The 14,813-nt window shown below is 35.5% G+C and overlaps 2 protein-coding genes across 4 annotated transcripts; both read left to right on the forward strand.

The window, feature by feature from the left end:
• Positions 1–274: 274 nt before the first annotated feature.
• Positions 275–8,525, forward strand: LOC132609096 (uncharacterized). 3 transcript variants are annotated; one of them, XM_060322939.1, is made up of 12 exons: positions 275–427; positions 2,238–2,336; positions 2,577–2,970; positions 3,079–3,230; positions 3,677–3,880; positions 3,945–4,112; positions 4,470–4,838; positions 5,284–5,363; positions 5,481–5,844; positions 6,250–6,462; positions 7,276–7,618; positions 8,326–8,525. In XM_060322939.1, exons 2-11 carry the CDS (start codon positions 2,292–2,294, stop codon positions 7,600–7,602), a joined length of 2,316 nt encoding a protein of 771 aa, XP_060178922.1. In that variant the 5' UTR covers positions 275–427; positions 2,238–2,291; the 3' UTR covers positions 7,603–7,618; positions 8,326–8,525. The 3 variants fall into 3 exon arrangements, with proteins under 3 accessions (XP_060178922.1, XP_060178920.1, XP_060178921.1); XM_060322937.1 differs by lacking the exon at positions 8,326–8,525 and having other exon boundaries at positions 7,276–7,728; XM_060322938.1 differs by lacking the exons at positions 275–427; positions 8,326–8,525 and adding an exon at positions 1,744–1,777 and having other exon boundaries at positions 2,236–2,336; positions 7,276–7,728.
• On the forward strand, positions 8,039–12,757 carry LOC132611587 (uncharacterized). The gene is made up of 5 exons (XM_060325997.1): positions 8,039–8,098; positions 8,182–8,250; positions 8,326–8,529; positions 8,594–8,761; positions 12,244–12,757. Exons 1-5 carry the CDS (start codon positions 8,039–8,041, stop codon positions 12,634–12,636), a joined length of 894 nt encoding a protein of 297 aa, XP_060181980.1. The 3' UTR covers positions 12,637–12,757.
• The last annotated feature ends 2,056 nt before the right edge of the window (positions 12,758–14,813 follow it).

The raw sequence follows: 14,813 nt of genomic DNA on the forward strand, positions 1-14,813 counted from the left end.
TTCAAAGAGATATGGAAATGAAATAATGCAAGCGGCACAGATAAAACAGGATAATCAAATAACAGAAATCGGAGCACAAGAAATTATATTGCAATAATGCGACTACTAATAAGCTCATTTTATTAAGCGAGAAAAATTCAAGACCGGAAGCTTTCGAGGACACCGCGCGTCATTTCCTGTCCGTTCAGACACTCAGAGGAGAGCAAATCCATTAACATTGAGAGCCCATTTTATTTAGTGGGCCGAAAGAGCGAGCAGCCCATCCAAATGCAATCTGAACCAACTAAGGCGGTGCAAAGAATTTGCATTAAGCCCAACTAAATCAATCCCATTATACCAACATGATCGCCGATTTGTCCTCCGCCCAGCTCAATCGAATTACCACCGCTCATTCACTCGTAAGTGAAATTGTGAATTGCCAAAACAGGTATCTAATTTTTTTTAGCTCTATCTTGATTTGTATAGCATGTTTCTTGTCATTAACTTTTTGATTTTTATTTAATCATCTCTTCCTCTCACGAGTAAAAACTTTAGTCCCTAATTTCAATGAAAAATATAGGAACTAATTAAGTTTACCTTGTAATAGGAATTGGGAAATTAGGAATTTTGTATTAGGTTGCATTGCTTTATTTTTGTTAACCTCTTTTCATGTGTATTTGGCTCCAAAATTTTATTTCCAAAATCTCAAGTAAAATTGGAGTGCCGGAATAAAATTGTGAATTGTGAAAATAGTTTTATCTCCAATTTCTTATCTCTACCTTGATTTATATATCATATTTTTTGGCTTAAAATTTTCTATTTTTAGTTAATCATCTCTTCCTCACACGAGTAAAAAACCTTAACATGACGCGAAGGGTATTTTGAACTATTTGGATAGTTGGAGGGCATTTTTGAGCCAAAAACGTAATGGAGGGTAAATTTTAGCTATTTTGAATAGTTCAGAGGTGTTTTTGACCCTTTCCCGTTTCGAAATTTCAATGATAAACTAGGAATTAAGTTTACCTATTAATGGGAAATTAGAAATTGTGAATTAGGTTGCGTTGTTTTATTTTTGTTAATCCTCAAATCTGCTCCTTTCATGTGTATTTGGCTCCAAAAGATTTTTTTTTTTGTTTTTTTAAATACAAAATTATCAGTATATGCATTACAATATTTTGTGAGTTTTCAGTTCTTGTAATAGAAGCTATAAATCTCAAGCAATTTTACCTAAATTATAGTATCTCGCTTCTTATAGTTGAACCTAAATAAAAGACAAAATATGAGAAGAAACTTTTTTTTTTCTTATGTCTAATATATTACTCTCTCCATCTCAGTTTACGTGTCTTAGTTTGACTGGGAAGAAACAAAATGAGACTTTCGAATCTATTGGTCTTAAATTAAAAATGTGTGTAGTCCTTTAAATCATGTTGTCTTAAACTTGCCATGTAGAATGTTGGAATTGGAAAACTTACTAAATATAGAAAGAGACACTCTTTTTGGGACATACCAAAAAGAAAAGTAAGACATTTAATTGGAACGGAGGGAATAGGTGATTTAGGATTTGAATAATACAGTCTGCTGATTATTATGGCTGATGACCATGGTTTGGCAGTAAAGTTCAATTTATTCAGGGTAATATAGTTGATAATCATTTATTAGGCTCACGTCACGGGTTTGAACCACGCCGTGCCGCAGAAAAAAGCATGATATTTAAGTAAAGAAGGGTAGAGGGGCGGGTCTATTGATCAACCTCTCTCCGGCGAATTCACCCATAAGTGAAATTGTGAATTGCCAAAACAGTTTTATCTAAAATTTCTTACCTCGACCTCCATTTATATAGCATGTTTTTTGTCAGTAATTTTTTGATTTTTATTTAATCATCTCTTTCTCTCACAAGTAAGATACCTTAGTCCCTAACACAACGCGAAGGGCATTTTGAGCTATTTGGATAGTTGGAGGATTTTTTTGAGCCAAAACCATAACTGCGAGGGCACTTTTGAGCCAAAAACGTAAAATTAGAACTATTTTGAATAATTCAGGGGTATTTTTGACCCTTTCCCGTTTCAAAATTTCAATGAAAAACTAGGGATTAAGCTTAGCTAGTAATGGGAAATTAGGTATTCTGAATTAGGATCAAGCTTCGAACCATTCTTCATTGGCCTTGAGGATTTCTCGATTATTAAAAAAATATAAGTGATAATCTTTTGTTGCTGCAATCACGCACTCTAATTTGTGGTTTATTTGATCTTGATTTCTAGGGTTTTGAAAAGGTAAAATTCTAGCGGACTTGGTGTTACGAGACAATCAAGAGTATGCTTTCAGGATTGAAGTTCATACCACGCGAAGCGGTAGAAAAGGTAAGCTTAACACTTTCTCTTCAAACTGTAGAAATTCATCGTGAGAAAGTAGCATGAGTCGTGTTGGTGTTAAGATAAATTTTGTCCTTTCATGTGATTGTTTTCTTGAAATTTGTGGGAAAAACCTTTTTTTTTTTGGTTTGGGTGGATAAAACTTTAACCTTTCTCTTCTTGGGTTCTTTAGTTGTGTATGAGAAAAGTCATAAATGCCTCTGATGCTCGTGGCCCATTTGGTGTTAGGCAAAGGATGAAAGCTCGGATGATTCTCGAAAACAGAGGAGGAGATCTGGTCATAAGAAGGAAAAGGAGAGAAAGAAAAAGAAAAAATCTCGTTCCACTAGTTCAGATGATGAAGACCTTGAAAAAATAAGAGTGAGGTCAAAGAAAAAGAAGTGGTATGCCTCAGATGAGGATTTGTCCTCGTATTCAGATGGAAGTGACAGTGAGGATGCTTCTGATTATGAGAGAAAGAGCAGTAGTAGGAAGACAAGTAAGAAGAGAAGAAACAAGGATGGAAAAAGTAAAGCAAGAAGTCCAAGTTCTTCATCTGAGTCTGAAAGTGAGAAAAAGAAGAAAAGTAAGAAAGACAGACGAAGGCGGAGCGAGGGTGATGAACTGCAAGATAAGTTGCTGGGTACGTATAAGATTGAGTTATTCTCCACGTAAATGCGGACAGTCCCTTCCCCAAAAATGAACTGAAGGGCGTAATTTACTGAGTTATTTTTCTCTGTGGAATTTTTAGATAACAACTTTGATGGATCTAAGTCGCGTAATGATCATGAACTCGTGAGAAGAGAAATGGGGTTGGATTGGATGCTGCAGCCAAAAGACAACATGGATAAGATTCCTGAACCAGCTTCTAACTGTTCAGCTGAGGAGACTCCAGCTGAAGAGGTATATTTCTAGTTTATTTCATAATCTCGTGCGACTTTGGGTGCTCATCTCTTTCCATTTTCATAGTTTCATTGTGGGACAATATTGCGGGCTTGTTTATCAAGCCTTATGCCTTTGTTTTATATGCAATTTGCTTTAATCAGATCGTTCATGTTAACAATGCAAGAGCTAGAGCTAGTTGCCATGTCATATATTGTTCACATTGAAAAATCCGTCATGCTATGAGTTGCTTTTCATCCTGTCTTCAGGGATTCTTCCGTTTGTCCGTTAATTTTACTTATGACTTTATTCCGATTTATCAGGAGATCTATTTTGAACGCATAGTGACTGAATCTCCTGAATCTTTTATTATACCAAGTGCTGCTACTCCTGTTCCATTCTGGCACTGCTTGATATTGTTATGTACTTACTGGACCAGATTGGCATCTGTATGCTTCTTGTTTTAGGTGGCAAAAGTAAATCCTAGAGAATTGAACCCATATTTGAAGGATGGCGGAAGTGGTTATCCTGATGATCCAGAAGGAACAAAGAGTGGTGGCAGCCAACTTCTGTCTACAACTGCTGTTGGTGATGGAGGTGCAAGTTGGAGGCTTAAAGCCTTGAGACGAGCTCAAGAACAAGCAGATCGTGAAGGACGGAAGCTTGATGAGGTTGGCATTTGAGTAGTTGTCTTGCACTTCTACTGCAGTCACTTTCTAACTTTTACAATTACAGGTGGCAGCAGAACGCTGGGGCTCAATTAGTCAGCTTGCTGTTTCTGCGTCTTCCGGTAAAGCTGCACCAACCCGTGCTCATCTTCATGCTATCAATGATAGGAGGAGAGGGGTAATGGATGACAAAGAAGCTGGTGCAAACAAAAGAAATCAGACTTATGCTAGAAAGGTAATTTCAGATAAGAGCTGGTGAATTTACTATAAGACAACATTAGTTTCTTTGTATTGCTTTGGTTATTCTTTACAGTTTACACTTGTATATTTGTAATTTTAGTGTTTGGCGGAATGACTTTTGAATATCAAGGTTTTGTTAAATTAGTGTTGGTTTTTTTTTTGGATGAAGTAAATTAGTGTTGGTTTTTTTTCTCTTAACAATGTATTACTCTGATATCTGAGAACCAGACCTCACTCCTTATAAGTTCAAAAGGAAAGCTCTGCTGTTCCCTTTATTAAAGAGGAAGCAATTTGGCTATTTTTGATTTGTGTTTTATTGGTGTTAGTAGTCTCATAAAGCATGTGCTTGCAGGAGACATCCCCTGGTCGTTCTAAAATGCGAGTGCCCAACCTTAAAGATTCTTTTTCATGGCGCAAAGAGAAAATATCCAATGAGGACGTGGGACTTATTGCCACTGCAATTTCTAGTGTAAATAAATTCTCCAACGACGGAAATTTTATGCGTGAATTTATGCATGAAAAGAGTGGTGATTCCAACCATGCTCGTGATTCTTCTAATCTAAAGCCAGGGGTCTTGGAATCAAAACCAGATTTACCGGTATCTGAGAAAACAAGTGAAGATGCAACAAATGCCAAACCAGCCTTGACTGCAAATCAGTTAGCTGCAAAAGTGATGCAGCTGCGAATGAAAGGGATGCATGATGAAGCGGAAAAACTGCTGGTGAGCAATAAATTCATTCTCTTTTGCGGATTATTCAAAACAACATGACAGTTAGTCAAGACCATGTGTATCTCAACTTCTCAAGTGACATCACTGATTTTTGATGTTGCAGGCTTTTTAAAACATATCAATAGTTTGTAACGTGTTATGTGCTTTATTTATTGATTGTAGTGGCCAAAATGATTCATCTATCCTGGATCTATTTTCTTGCTAGTAAATTTTCTAATTTGATGGCTTTATCAGACTTCTATTTTTCTTGCTTGCTTACCTTTTTCTTCAAAAAGTTAGCGACGAAGTTAAAACATATCCTTGGTAGCAGCTGCCGTTTCTGTAAGCAAGTAAAGTAGGGAGCTTTATTATAAGATTCAATGACACTTACCTCGAGCTGACTGTTTAGGTTTCCATGATTGTGATCAACTTACAATGTCTCACTTTCTTTTTCCAGAAAGAAGCAGAGGAGATGGAAATTAAACAAACTGCTAATGATGTGTTGGGTAGACCACAGATTGATGGGAGCACAAGCAGGTATTTTTGGATCTGCATTTTCAGTTGGGGCTCGCTTGACTTGGGAAATGGTCCCTTTTTTATTTTTTTGTTTCAATGCCTACCCGTACTAAATGTATTGGCTCTGATTTTTTTTAGATATGTGATGCATGACCTATCTGCTCGCCAAAAGAATAAATCAGAGGATGCGGATGTGCATCTTGCTCAGAAGATAGTGCAAAACAAAAAGTATACTACGTATGGTCAGGCAGATGATGAGTATGATTATGATGATGGGCCGAGGACAAAGTCCCGGAAGAAAGGAGGTTTGGAGAATAAAAGATCTCTTGAGACTGCTAATCATGCAAGGCGCATTTTGACTCAGCAGGAGAGATGCCAATTCTGCTTTGAGAATCCAACAAGACCAAAGCACCTGGTGGTTGCCATTGCAAACTTCACTTACTTATCACTGCCAGTATGGCGGCCGATTTCCCCAGGTCATTGCTGCATCTTGACAATGCAGGTAACTTTGAGCTCTTCTCTGGCCATATATCTATTAAGTTATATTTTCGTTCTTTCTTCTGAACTTTACAATCAACCAATTGATTGGATTCCGAAGAAATAATCTTTAGTGTGCTAGATCTCCTTGGGTGGAGTGTCTTATTAGCAATGCTGAGCTCCATATTCCTTATTTGTCCGCTTTTTAGTGTTTCAAGAGATCTTTCATATCAGAAGTTTTCTAATTTGACAGAAGTTTTCTAATTTGACTTATAACGATAAAAAGAAGAGATCATTTATATCAGAAAACAATTATCTTCTTTTGCGTTAGATACTTCAGGACATTAAAAAATATTGTTATAGTGCCTATCTTTGCTGCCATATTCTTTGCTGTTTTTGTTATAATGACCATTGCTTTCTCTCGGAACAGCATGAATCAGCTACAAGATCTTTTGATGATAATGTCTGGGAGGAGTTTAGGAACTTCAAGAAGTGCCTCATTATGATGTTTGCAAAGCAAGAGAAGGATGTTGTCTTCCTCGAGACTGTGATGAGTTTGGCCCGGCAGAAGCGGCATTGTTTGGTAGAGTGCATTCCGTTGCCTAAAGAAGTTGCAAAGCAAGCACCCTTGTACTTTAAGAAGGTTTGCAAAACCATCCTATGTGTTGTCCGTTTTATTTTTTCTGTCAACTGGCTGTCGAATCTAGTTTGGAGTGAGTTGGAATTTAGAAAATATGATGTTGCGTAGTCTTCCATAAATGTGATATGAAGTAAGTTTTGATAAAACATCTGAAGGGTTACCAGTTGGCTTTTTGTCAAATATGATTAGAATTTGGTCAGGAACTTTGAAGAATTGCTGTTATGATGCAGTGGTAGTAAGCCTCGTTTCTTGGTCTTCTACGGTTAACAAATCATAGGATGTGCTAAGACTTGTAACTTGCTCCAAGGATTTTGGTAAGGACATAACACATGATATGTGGGGTAGGCACGCGTGACGGGGTTGAACCCTGCTGTAGAGTAAAATCTGGTTTTTAAGTGGGGAAGGAGGGAGGGGCAGGTCATTATTCATCGAGTTTTGAACCGTTATCACTGACCATTGGGATTTCTCAGTCGTAAAAAGGTCATACGATGTGCTAGGCTTATATGGAAACTGATTTTCTCACGATTGCATATTTTCTTTTTAAATTAATGCTCATGTATCCTTGCGAAAGAAAACATAGAACTGTCTTTTGGCTCTTGATAGTAGACCTGTTGGATTTTCAGAATCAAGTTGCTTAGGATTTGTTTCTTGCAACGAAGGAAGATAGTCATTTACTGCTAGAGATACTCGTATGGTTATTACTTCCATGCAAGCTCATACTTGTTCTTTTCCCTTTCTTCTATGTCCAATTTGTCGCCATGTCTTATTGAAGTAGTGCTCTTTTCTACACTTGCTCCTAACAAATATTCACTGTAGGCAATTGATGAAGCGGAAGATGAATGGAGTCAACACAATGCTAAGAAGCTCATAGATACAAGTGTAAAGGGGTTGCGGGCTTCAATCCCAAAGGATTTTCCGTACTTCCACGTCGAATTTGGCTTAAACAAGGGGTTCGTTCATGTAATTGACGATGAAAAACAGTTCAGTAGCAGTTTTGGCCTCAATGTGGTAAGAGGGATGCTGAAGTTGCCACCTGAGGACATGCATCAGCGTCAAAGACGTGAATCAGTGGACACACAAAGAGAAGCTGTTGCAAGTTTTGCAAGAGATTGGGGGCCTTTTGACTGGACTAAACAACTTTGATTGACTAACATTAGTTGTATGTACTTGTATTCTCAGCATAAATTTCTTATTTTTGCTGAAAGTACGTTGATGGAGGTTGTATTTGTAAAGGAATAAGCGATTGGTCATATTCATACTATTACTATACTTGCATCATTGTCATATACTTTAGTTGAATTTGACCTTAGAAATGTAGATTGATTATCTTTTTGGGGTAAATGCCTCGCGGCAGATTATGGAAGTGTAGAAGAGAAACGCATGTAAGGTTTAGGGTGTGTCCGGTATGGAGGAAAATGTTTTCCTGAAAAATGTTTCCTTGGAAAATAAGTGAATTTTTACTTATTTTCTCATGTTCGTTGTGGGACAATATTGTGGGACAATATTGCGGGCTTGTTTATCAAGCCTTATGCCTTTGTTTTATATGCAATTTGCTTTAATCAGATCGTTCATGTTAACGATGCAAGAGCTAGAGCTAGTTGCCATGTCATATATTGTTCACATTGAAATATCCGTCATGGTATGAGTTGCTTTTCATCCTGTCTTCAGGGATTCTTCCGTTTGTCCGTTAATTTTACTTATGACTTTATTCCGATTTATCAGGAGATCTATTTTGAACGCATAGTGACTGAATCTCCTGAATCTTTTATTATACCAAGTGCTGCTACTCCTGTTCCATTCTGGCACTGCTTGATATTGTTATGTACTTACTGGACCAGATTGGCATCTGTATGCTTCTTGTTTTAGGTGGCAAAAGTAAATCCTAGAGAATTGAACCCATATTTGAAGGATGGCGGAAGTGGTTATCCTGATGATCCAGAAGGAACAAAGAGTGGTGGCAGCCAACTTCTGTCTACAACTGCTGTTGGTGATGGAGGTGCAAGTTGGAGGCTTAAAGCCTTGAGACGAGCTCAAGAACAAGCAGATCGTGAAGGACGGAAGCTTGATGAGGTTGGCATTTGAGTAGTTGTCTTGCACTTCTACTGCAGTCACTTTCTAACTTTTACAATTACAGGTGGCAGCAGAACGCTGGGGCTCAATTAGTCAGCTTGCTGTTTCTGCGTCTTCCGGTAAAGCTGCACCAACCCGTGCTCATCTTCATGCTATCAATGATAGGAGGAGAGGGGTAATGGATGACAAAGAAGCTGGTGCAAACAAAAGAAATCAGACTTATGCTAGAAAGGTAATTTCAGATAAGAGCTGGTGAATTTACTATAAGACAACATTAGTTTCTTTGTATTGCTTTGGTTATTCTTTACAGTTTACACTTGTATATTTGTAATTTTAGTGTTTGGCGGAATGGTTGGGGTTCGGTAGTTGGGGGTGGGGGATGGGTGGTGCAAAAAACCAAAAAAATAAAAAATAAATCAAAACTTTTTTTTCAAAACAAAATTAATCTTTTTTTTTTTGGGAGGGGGGTTGAGGGGTGGGGTGTGTGTGGGGGGTAGGGGTGGTGGGTGGGATGGTGGTTGTGGGAGTGGTTGGGGTTTTTTGGGTGGGTGGTGCATAGGTTGCAGGAGTGGTTTGGGTTTGGTAGTTGGGGGTGGGGCGTGGGTGGTGCAATTTTTGTTTTTTAAAAAAACTTGTTTTTTCAAAACAAAATTAATTTTTTTTGGGGGGTGGGGGGGGGGGGGGGGGTGGGGGGGGTTGGAGGTGTGTGGAATGTGGGGTGGTGTGGTGGGGTGGGGTGGTGGGAGTGGTTAGGGGTGGGTTGGGTGGTGGTAGGATGGTTGGTGAAATGCACTTGTGGATTTGTTTTCCCTACTTTTATTAGGGAAATCATTTTTCCCCATTTTTGAGGAACTTATTTTTCTAAAAAAAATATTTTCAAATTTTTTAACTAAATGAACATTAAGAAATTGGAAAACATTTCCCAAAAAATGTTTTCCCCATTCTGAACGCACCCTTAATGTCGAGCTTTATCGTTGCAACTGCAGTAATTTAAATTTACTTCGAAATTAGAAAATGGTATTTTGTACTTGATGTATGCCTGTCAACCGGTTCCGTGTAATCGGTTTTAACCGGTAACCGGACCGGTTAAACCGGAACCGGTATAACCGGTTAACCGGTTCCGGTTAACCGGATATTAGTTAACCGGTCCGGTTCCAAATTTTTCTTAACCGGAACCGGTTAAACCGGTTTAACCGGAACCGGACCGGTTAAACCGGTTAAACCGGTTAAAATAAAAAAAAAAAAAAAAAAAAAAGAAAAGAGCCGTTGGACTTGGGCCTCGGTAATGGACCGTTGGCAACGGTCCATTTGCAAAAATGGCCGTTGCCAAACGGTCATTTTCTTAATTTTTGGCCCCCAAATTTTTTTTTTTAACACTTTAACCCCTCCCCCACCCCTATATAAACCGTTCTTCATTTTCATTTCAATTCACTCTTCTTCATCTTTCTCTCAAATCTCAATCTCTCAATTATAGTTACTTTGCAATAATTAGCCACAAAGTCTTATTATAGTTTGAACTTTCAATTATTAATTTTGCAATTATAATATTGTTGGTGGAGTTGGTGATTTTGCAACAATCCGAAGTAGCTTTGGTGGATTTGCAATTCTAGCCGCCTTCGCTTTGTTGGAAATTATTCCGGCAATTTGGTACCTTCGTTCCAACTCTATCTTTAATTTTTGCAATTTAATTCTAGCAATTTATTTTTCGAAATTTAATTTACGCAATTTAATTCTAGCAATTTATTTTTTGAAATTTAATTTACGCAATTTAATTCTAGCAATTTAATTTGTTGTAATTTATTTTATTGTGATTTAAATTATTTCTATTTAATAATGTCAAAGAGATTAAGACGTGGTGCCGGTAGTAGTAGTCGTACTGTTAGGGGTGCGCTTAATGAGGAAACATTTGTGGAAGAAACACCTAATTTAGGTATTGATGTTGGTGGAAATAATCCACTTTTAGGTCATGAGGCAATGCAACAACATTTTACCGTCACTTTTAATGAAGACTTAGATGATGATGATGATGATGAAACACAACCCCCCGAAAATCCTATAGGAGATACAGGTCCTGCACAATCACATACACAAGACAAACCGCCTAGAACTCGTAGGCCAACAGCTAAAGTTTGGAAATTTATGACTAAGGATAGGGAAAATCAATCAGTTACATGTACCCTATGTGGACAAGTATTTAGTTTTAAGCAAGGAACTGGTAAGGATGGTGGAACGGGTACACTAAATGCTCATATGAGAACCAAACATATGGATGTTTGGGGAGAGCAAACGGGTTCAAATGTGGGGGGGATTCAAATGACGATAGACCCACGAACTGGTAGAAATTTTAAGTATGACAAGAAAAAAGAACGCGTAGAAGTAGCTAAAATGGTAGCTTATGATTGTTTACCATTTTCCTTTCCCTCGGGTTTAGGGTTTGTTACTTACATTCAACGTTGTTATAACCCGTTATTTGAGGGTATTCCTAGAAGTACTTGTAGAGCCGATGTTATAGATTTGTTTAAAAAATATAGATTTTATTTGCGTCATGTATTTAATTCTTTAAATTGTAATGTTTGTCTTACCGCTGATTTGGGTCTTAGTATTAACCATTTAGATTTCTTTGCTATTACATGTCATTGGGTTGATGACAACTGGGTTATGCAAAAAAGAATTATAGCTTTTTTATACGACGAAGGAAAAGGTCGTCACGATGGAAAATTTTTAGCCGATTCAATGTCTACTATAATGAGATTTTTTAACATTTATAGAAAAACACTTTGTATTGCTTTAGATAATGCTTCTAATAATACAAAGGCAATTGATCTTTTAAAAAGAGAAATAAACCCTCCTCTAAGAAATATTTTTCATGTAAGATGTAGTTGTCACATTTTAAATTTAATTGTTAAAGATGGTCTTATGCATTTTGATGATTCTGTTCAAAAAGTTAGAAATGCTGTTGCGTTTCTTTTTTGTAATGCTAATAGGGGAAGAATTAGAGATTTTAAGAATGCTTGTGTGGAAAATAACCTTAGACCTAGGAAAATTCAAGTAGAAATTGAGACTAGGTGGAACTACACTTACATTATGCTACAACAAGCATATGAGTATAGGATTCCCATACAACAAGTTCACAACAAATATAATATTGATAGTGAGGATTGGTTAACTTATAGGCATTGGGAAGATGTTAAAGAATGTATTGAACTCTTAGAAAATTTTTATTATGCAACTATTGCTTTTTCTAGACAATTCTATCCCACGGTAACCGGAATTTTAGCCTACTTAGCGGAAATAGCTAGAGTTTTACAAGAGTATAAATATAAACCCGATTATCAAGTGGCTATTTTTGAAATGATAATCAAATTTAAGAAGTATTTTTTTCCCATCCCAACTTTATTTATATTGGGTTCTCTTTTAAATCCTTGTTTAAAAGTGTCTTATACTAAAAATTTGGTTAGTCAAATTTATACATTTTTAGAAATTGAAGAGGGAGTTCAACCATCTTTAGCTGAAGCCGATCTCGCTATTGATGATGAGTTTAGAAGAGTTTTTACTCATTATTCTAGTTTGGAAGAACGTGCTACACCAGTTGCTCCACGCCCTACTACTTCTCATAGTAGCAAAAAGGGCTTGTCGGGTTTAAAAGTTTTACATTCACAGCCTATATCTTCTTCTACTGCAAACTTTGATGAATTTAACTTTTATTTGATGCAGCCAAATGTGGATATCAGCCAACTGGATGAGGTGGACGTCTTAGCATGGTGGAAGAAGTACAAGGCAAGCTATCCGATACTTTCAAGAATGGCTCGAGATATCCTTACGGTTCAAGTATCAACCGTGGCTTCGGAGAGCGCATTTAGCCAAGGAAGACAGCAAATTGGAGACCATAGACATTCATTATCCGGCTTTAGCTTGCAAGTACTAGTGTGCATTCGAGATTGGATTAGATCGGAGCGACGCAACCAAAACTCAGAAGCGGAGCAAGGCGAAGACGAAGAAATTGAAGATTTGATAGCTAGTGGACCGGACCAAATGGAAGACTTTGAAGATATTTCCATGACCGAATATGATGTGGGGGAAATTAACGAAATGGTTCAAAATTGGTGATTTTATTATTCTACTATTTTTGTATAACTCATGTATTATTTGCAAGTTAAAAAAAATACAACTTGCAAATAAATGTTATCCAAGAATGAATAAAATATATGGCTCATTGAGCTTTCTTCTATTTATTTGTGTTTATATTTTTACTTTTATTAAGTTAGGAATATACCTAAAATATACTAAGAATATACTTAAGTTATATAGTATACTTAAACATATATAAGTATATATAGTATATATAGAAAAAATAGTATATATAGTATATAAGTATATATAGAAAAAATAGTATATATAGAAAAAATAGTATATATAGTATATAAGTATATATAGAAAAAATAGTATATATAGAAAAAATAGTATATATAGTATATAAGTATATATAGAAAAAATAGTATATATAGAAAAAATAGTATATATAGTATATATAGTATATTCTTAGTATATTTTAAGTATATATAGAAAAAATAGTATATATAGTATATAAGTAAGTATATATAGTATATAAGTAAGTATATATAGTATATATAGTATATAAGTAAGTATATATAGTATATATAATAAGTAAGTATATATAGTAAGTATATATAGTATATATATTAAGTTATACACATATATAAGTATATATAGTATATAAGTATATATATTATATAAATATATATAGTATATATTGTATATATAGTAGATATGTATATATAGTATATATATTAAGTTATACCTATATATCTATTAAGCTATCCTATATATAGTATATAGTACATATATATAGTATATATATTAAGTTATACATATATATAAGTATATATAGTATATATATTAAGTTATACATATATATAAGTATATATAGTATATATATTAAGTTATACACATATATAAGTATATATAGTATATAAGTATATATATTATATAAATATATATAGTATATATTGTATATATAGTAGATATGTATATATAGTATATATATTAAGTTATACCTATATATCTATTAAGCTATCCTATATATAGTATATAGTACATATATATAGTATATATATTAAGTTATACATATATTTAGTATATATATTAAGTTATACATATATATAAGTATATATAGTATATATATTATAGTATATGTAAGTTATACATATATATGTGTATGAAAAGCATTATTCTGTATTGCTGACTTGCTGTTAGGCTGTTAGTCAGTAAATATTTAAACTTTAATTATAAAATTGTATAACATATGTAAATATACCTACAATATACAAATAAATACTATAATATATATATATAATACAAAAAAAAAAAAAAAAAAAAAAAATTTAACGAGTCCAAACCGGACCGGTTCCGGTTTGGACCTTCAAACCGGTTAACCGGAACCGGTTAAACCGGAACCGGTTAGGCGGTTCTGGTTTTGGAACCGGAACCGGCCGGTTTCCTAACCGGTTACCGGTTGGAACCGGTTGACAGTGGTAGTAAGCCATGCCAAAGGTTGACAGTGGTACTTACTTACCCCATGCCAAAGGTTTTAAAAGCCTCAGTTTCAGCAACAAGTACCTCTTTTCAAAGAAGACATTTCAAATTTCAAAATAGTTGACTCAACGACACCACTTTAACGCATATAGGTCACCTTATGATCAAGAAATCAACACTTCACCACTCTATTGCTAATTATGTGCCCTCACCATAACAAAATAGTCCATATCTCATCAAGAATCATATGTTTAACTCAATGGACCTGAAATCAATAAATTCACTCACTCTCACAAAGAACGTCACATGTAATGTACGACATACCATATGCTTGCCCGTAGTGTAACCACTCTACTAATACAAGTCAGACGAGCCTAGAATCAAGTAGGACTTCGAGGGTTGTAATGTAGGCTACGGGACGGGTAGGAATTATTTGGATAATAGTGACTAACCTCCCTAAGCACTTTAATACTTATACATTCGTCATTCTTGCACTATTTCTTTATTAGCCCTTATTCAACACCAACTAACCTTTAAATTTCTCCCAATTCACCCTATTTTCTTTGTTTAAGCACCACTCTTTTTAAAATCACACAAGTTAGAAGGAAAATTTTTTCGCTACACTTTTTTTTTCAACTAACACGTGAATTAGTTCTGTTCATTCGGTGCTCCCATTGTCTTCCTAGATTACAGTTAACAACCATTTCCCCTCTTTTCGCCTCCCAACTCCC

Source organism: Lycium barbarum, chromosome 9, assembly GCF_019175385.1.
Source record: "Lycium barbarum isolate Lr01 chromosome 9, ASM1917538v2, whole genome shotgun sequence".
Classification (NCBI taxonomy): Eukaryota; Viridiplantae; Streptophyta; class Magnoliopsida; order Solanales; family Solanaceae; genus Lycium; species Lycium barbarum.

Coding starts and splice junctions, on each gene's coding strand:
- LOC132609096 (XM_060322939.1), top strand. CDS start 2,292: ATGCTTTCAGGATTGAAGTTCATACCACGCGAAGCGGTAGAAAAG. Junction 4,839..5,283: donor ATGAAGCGGAAAAACTGCTG/GTGAGCAATAAA, acceptor TTCTTTTTCCAG/AAAGAAGCAGAGGAGATGGA. Junction 6,463..7,275: donor CACCCTTGTACTTTAAGAAG/GTTTGCAAAACC, acceptor TATTCACTGTAG/GCAATTGATGAAGCGGAAGA.
- LOC132611587 (XM_060325997.1), top strand. CDS start 8,039: ATGCAAGAGCTAGAGCTAGTTGCCATGTCATATATTGTTCACATTGAA. Junction 8,530..8,593: donor AAGGACGGAAGCTTGATGAG/GTTGGCATTTGA, acceptor TTACAATTACAG/GTGGCAGCAGAACGCTGGGG. Junction 8,762..12,243: donor ATCAGACTTATGCTAGAAAG/GTAATTTCAGAT, acceptor TATTTGATGCAG/CCAAATGTGGATATCAGCCA.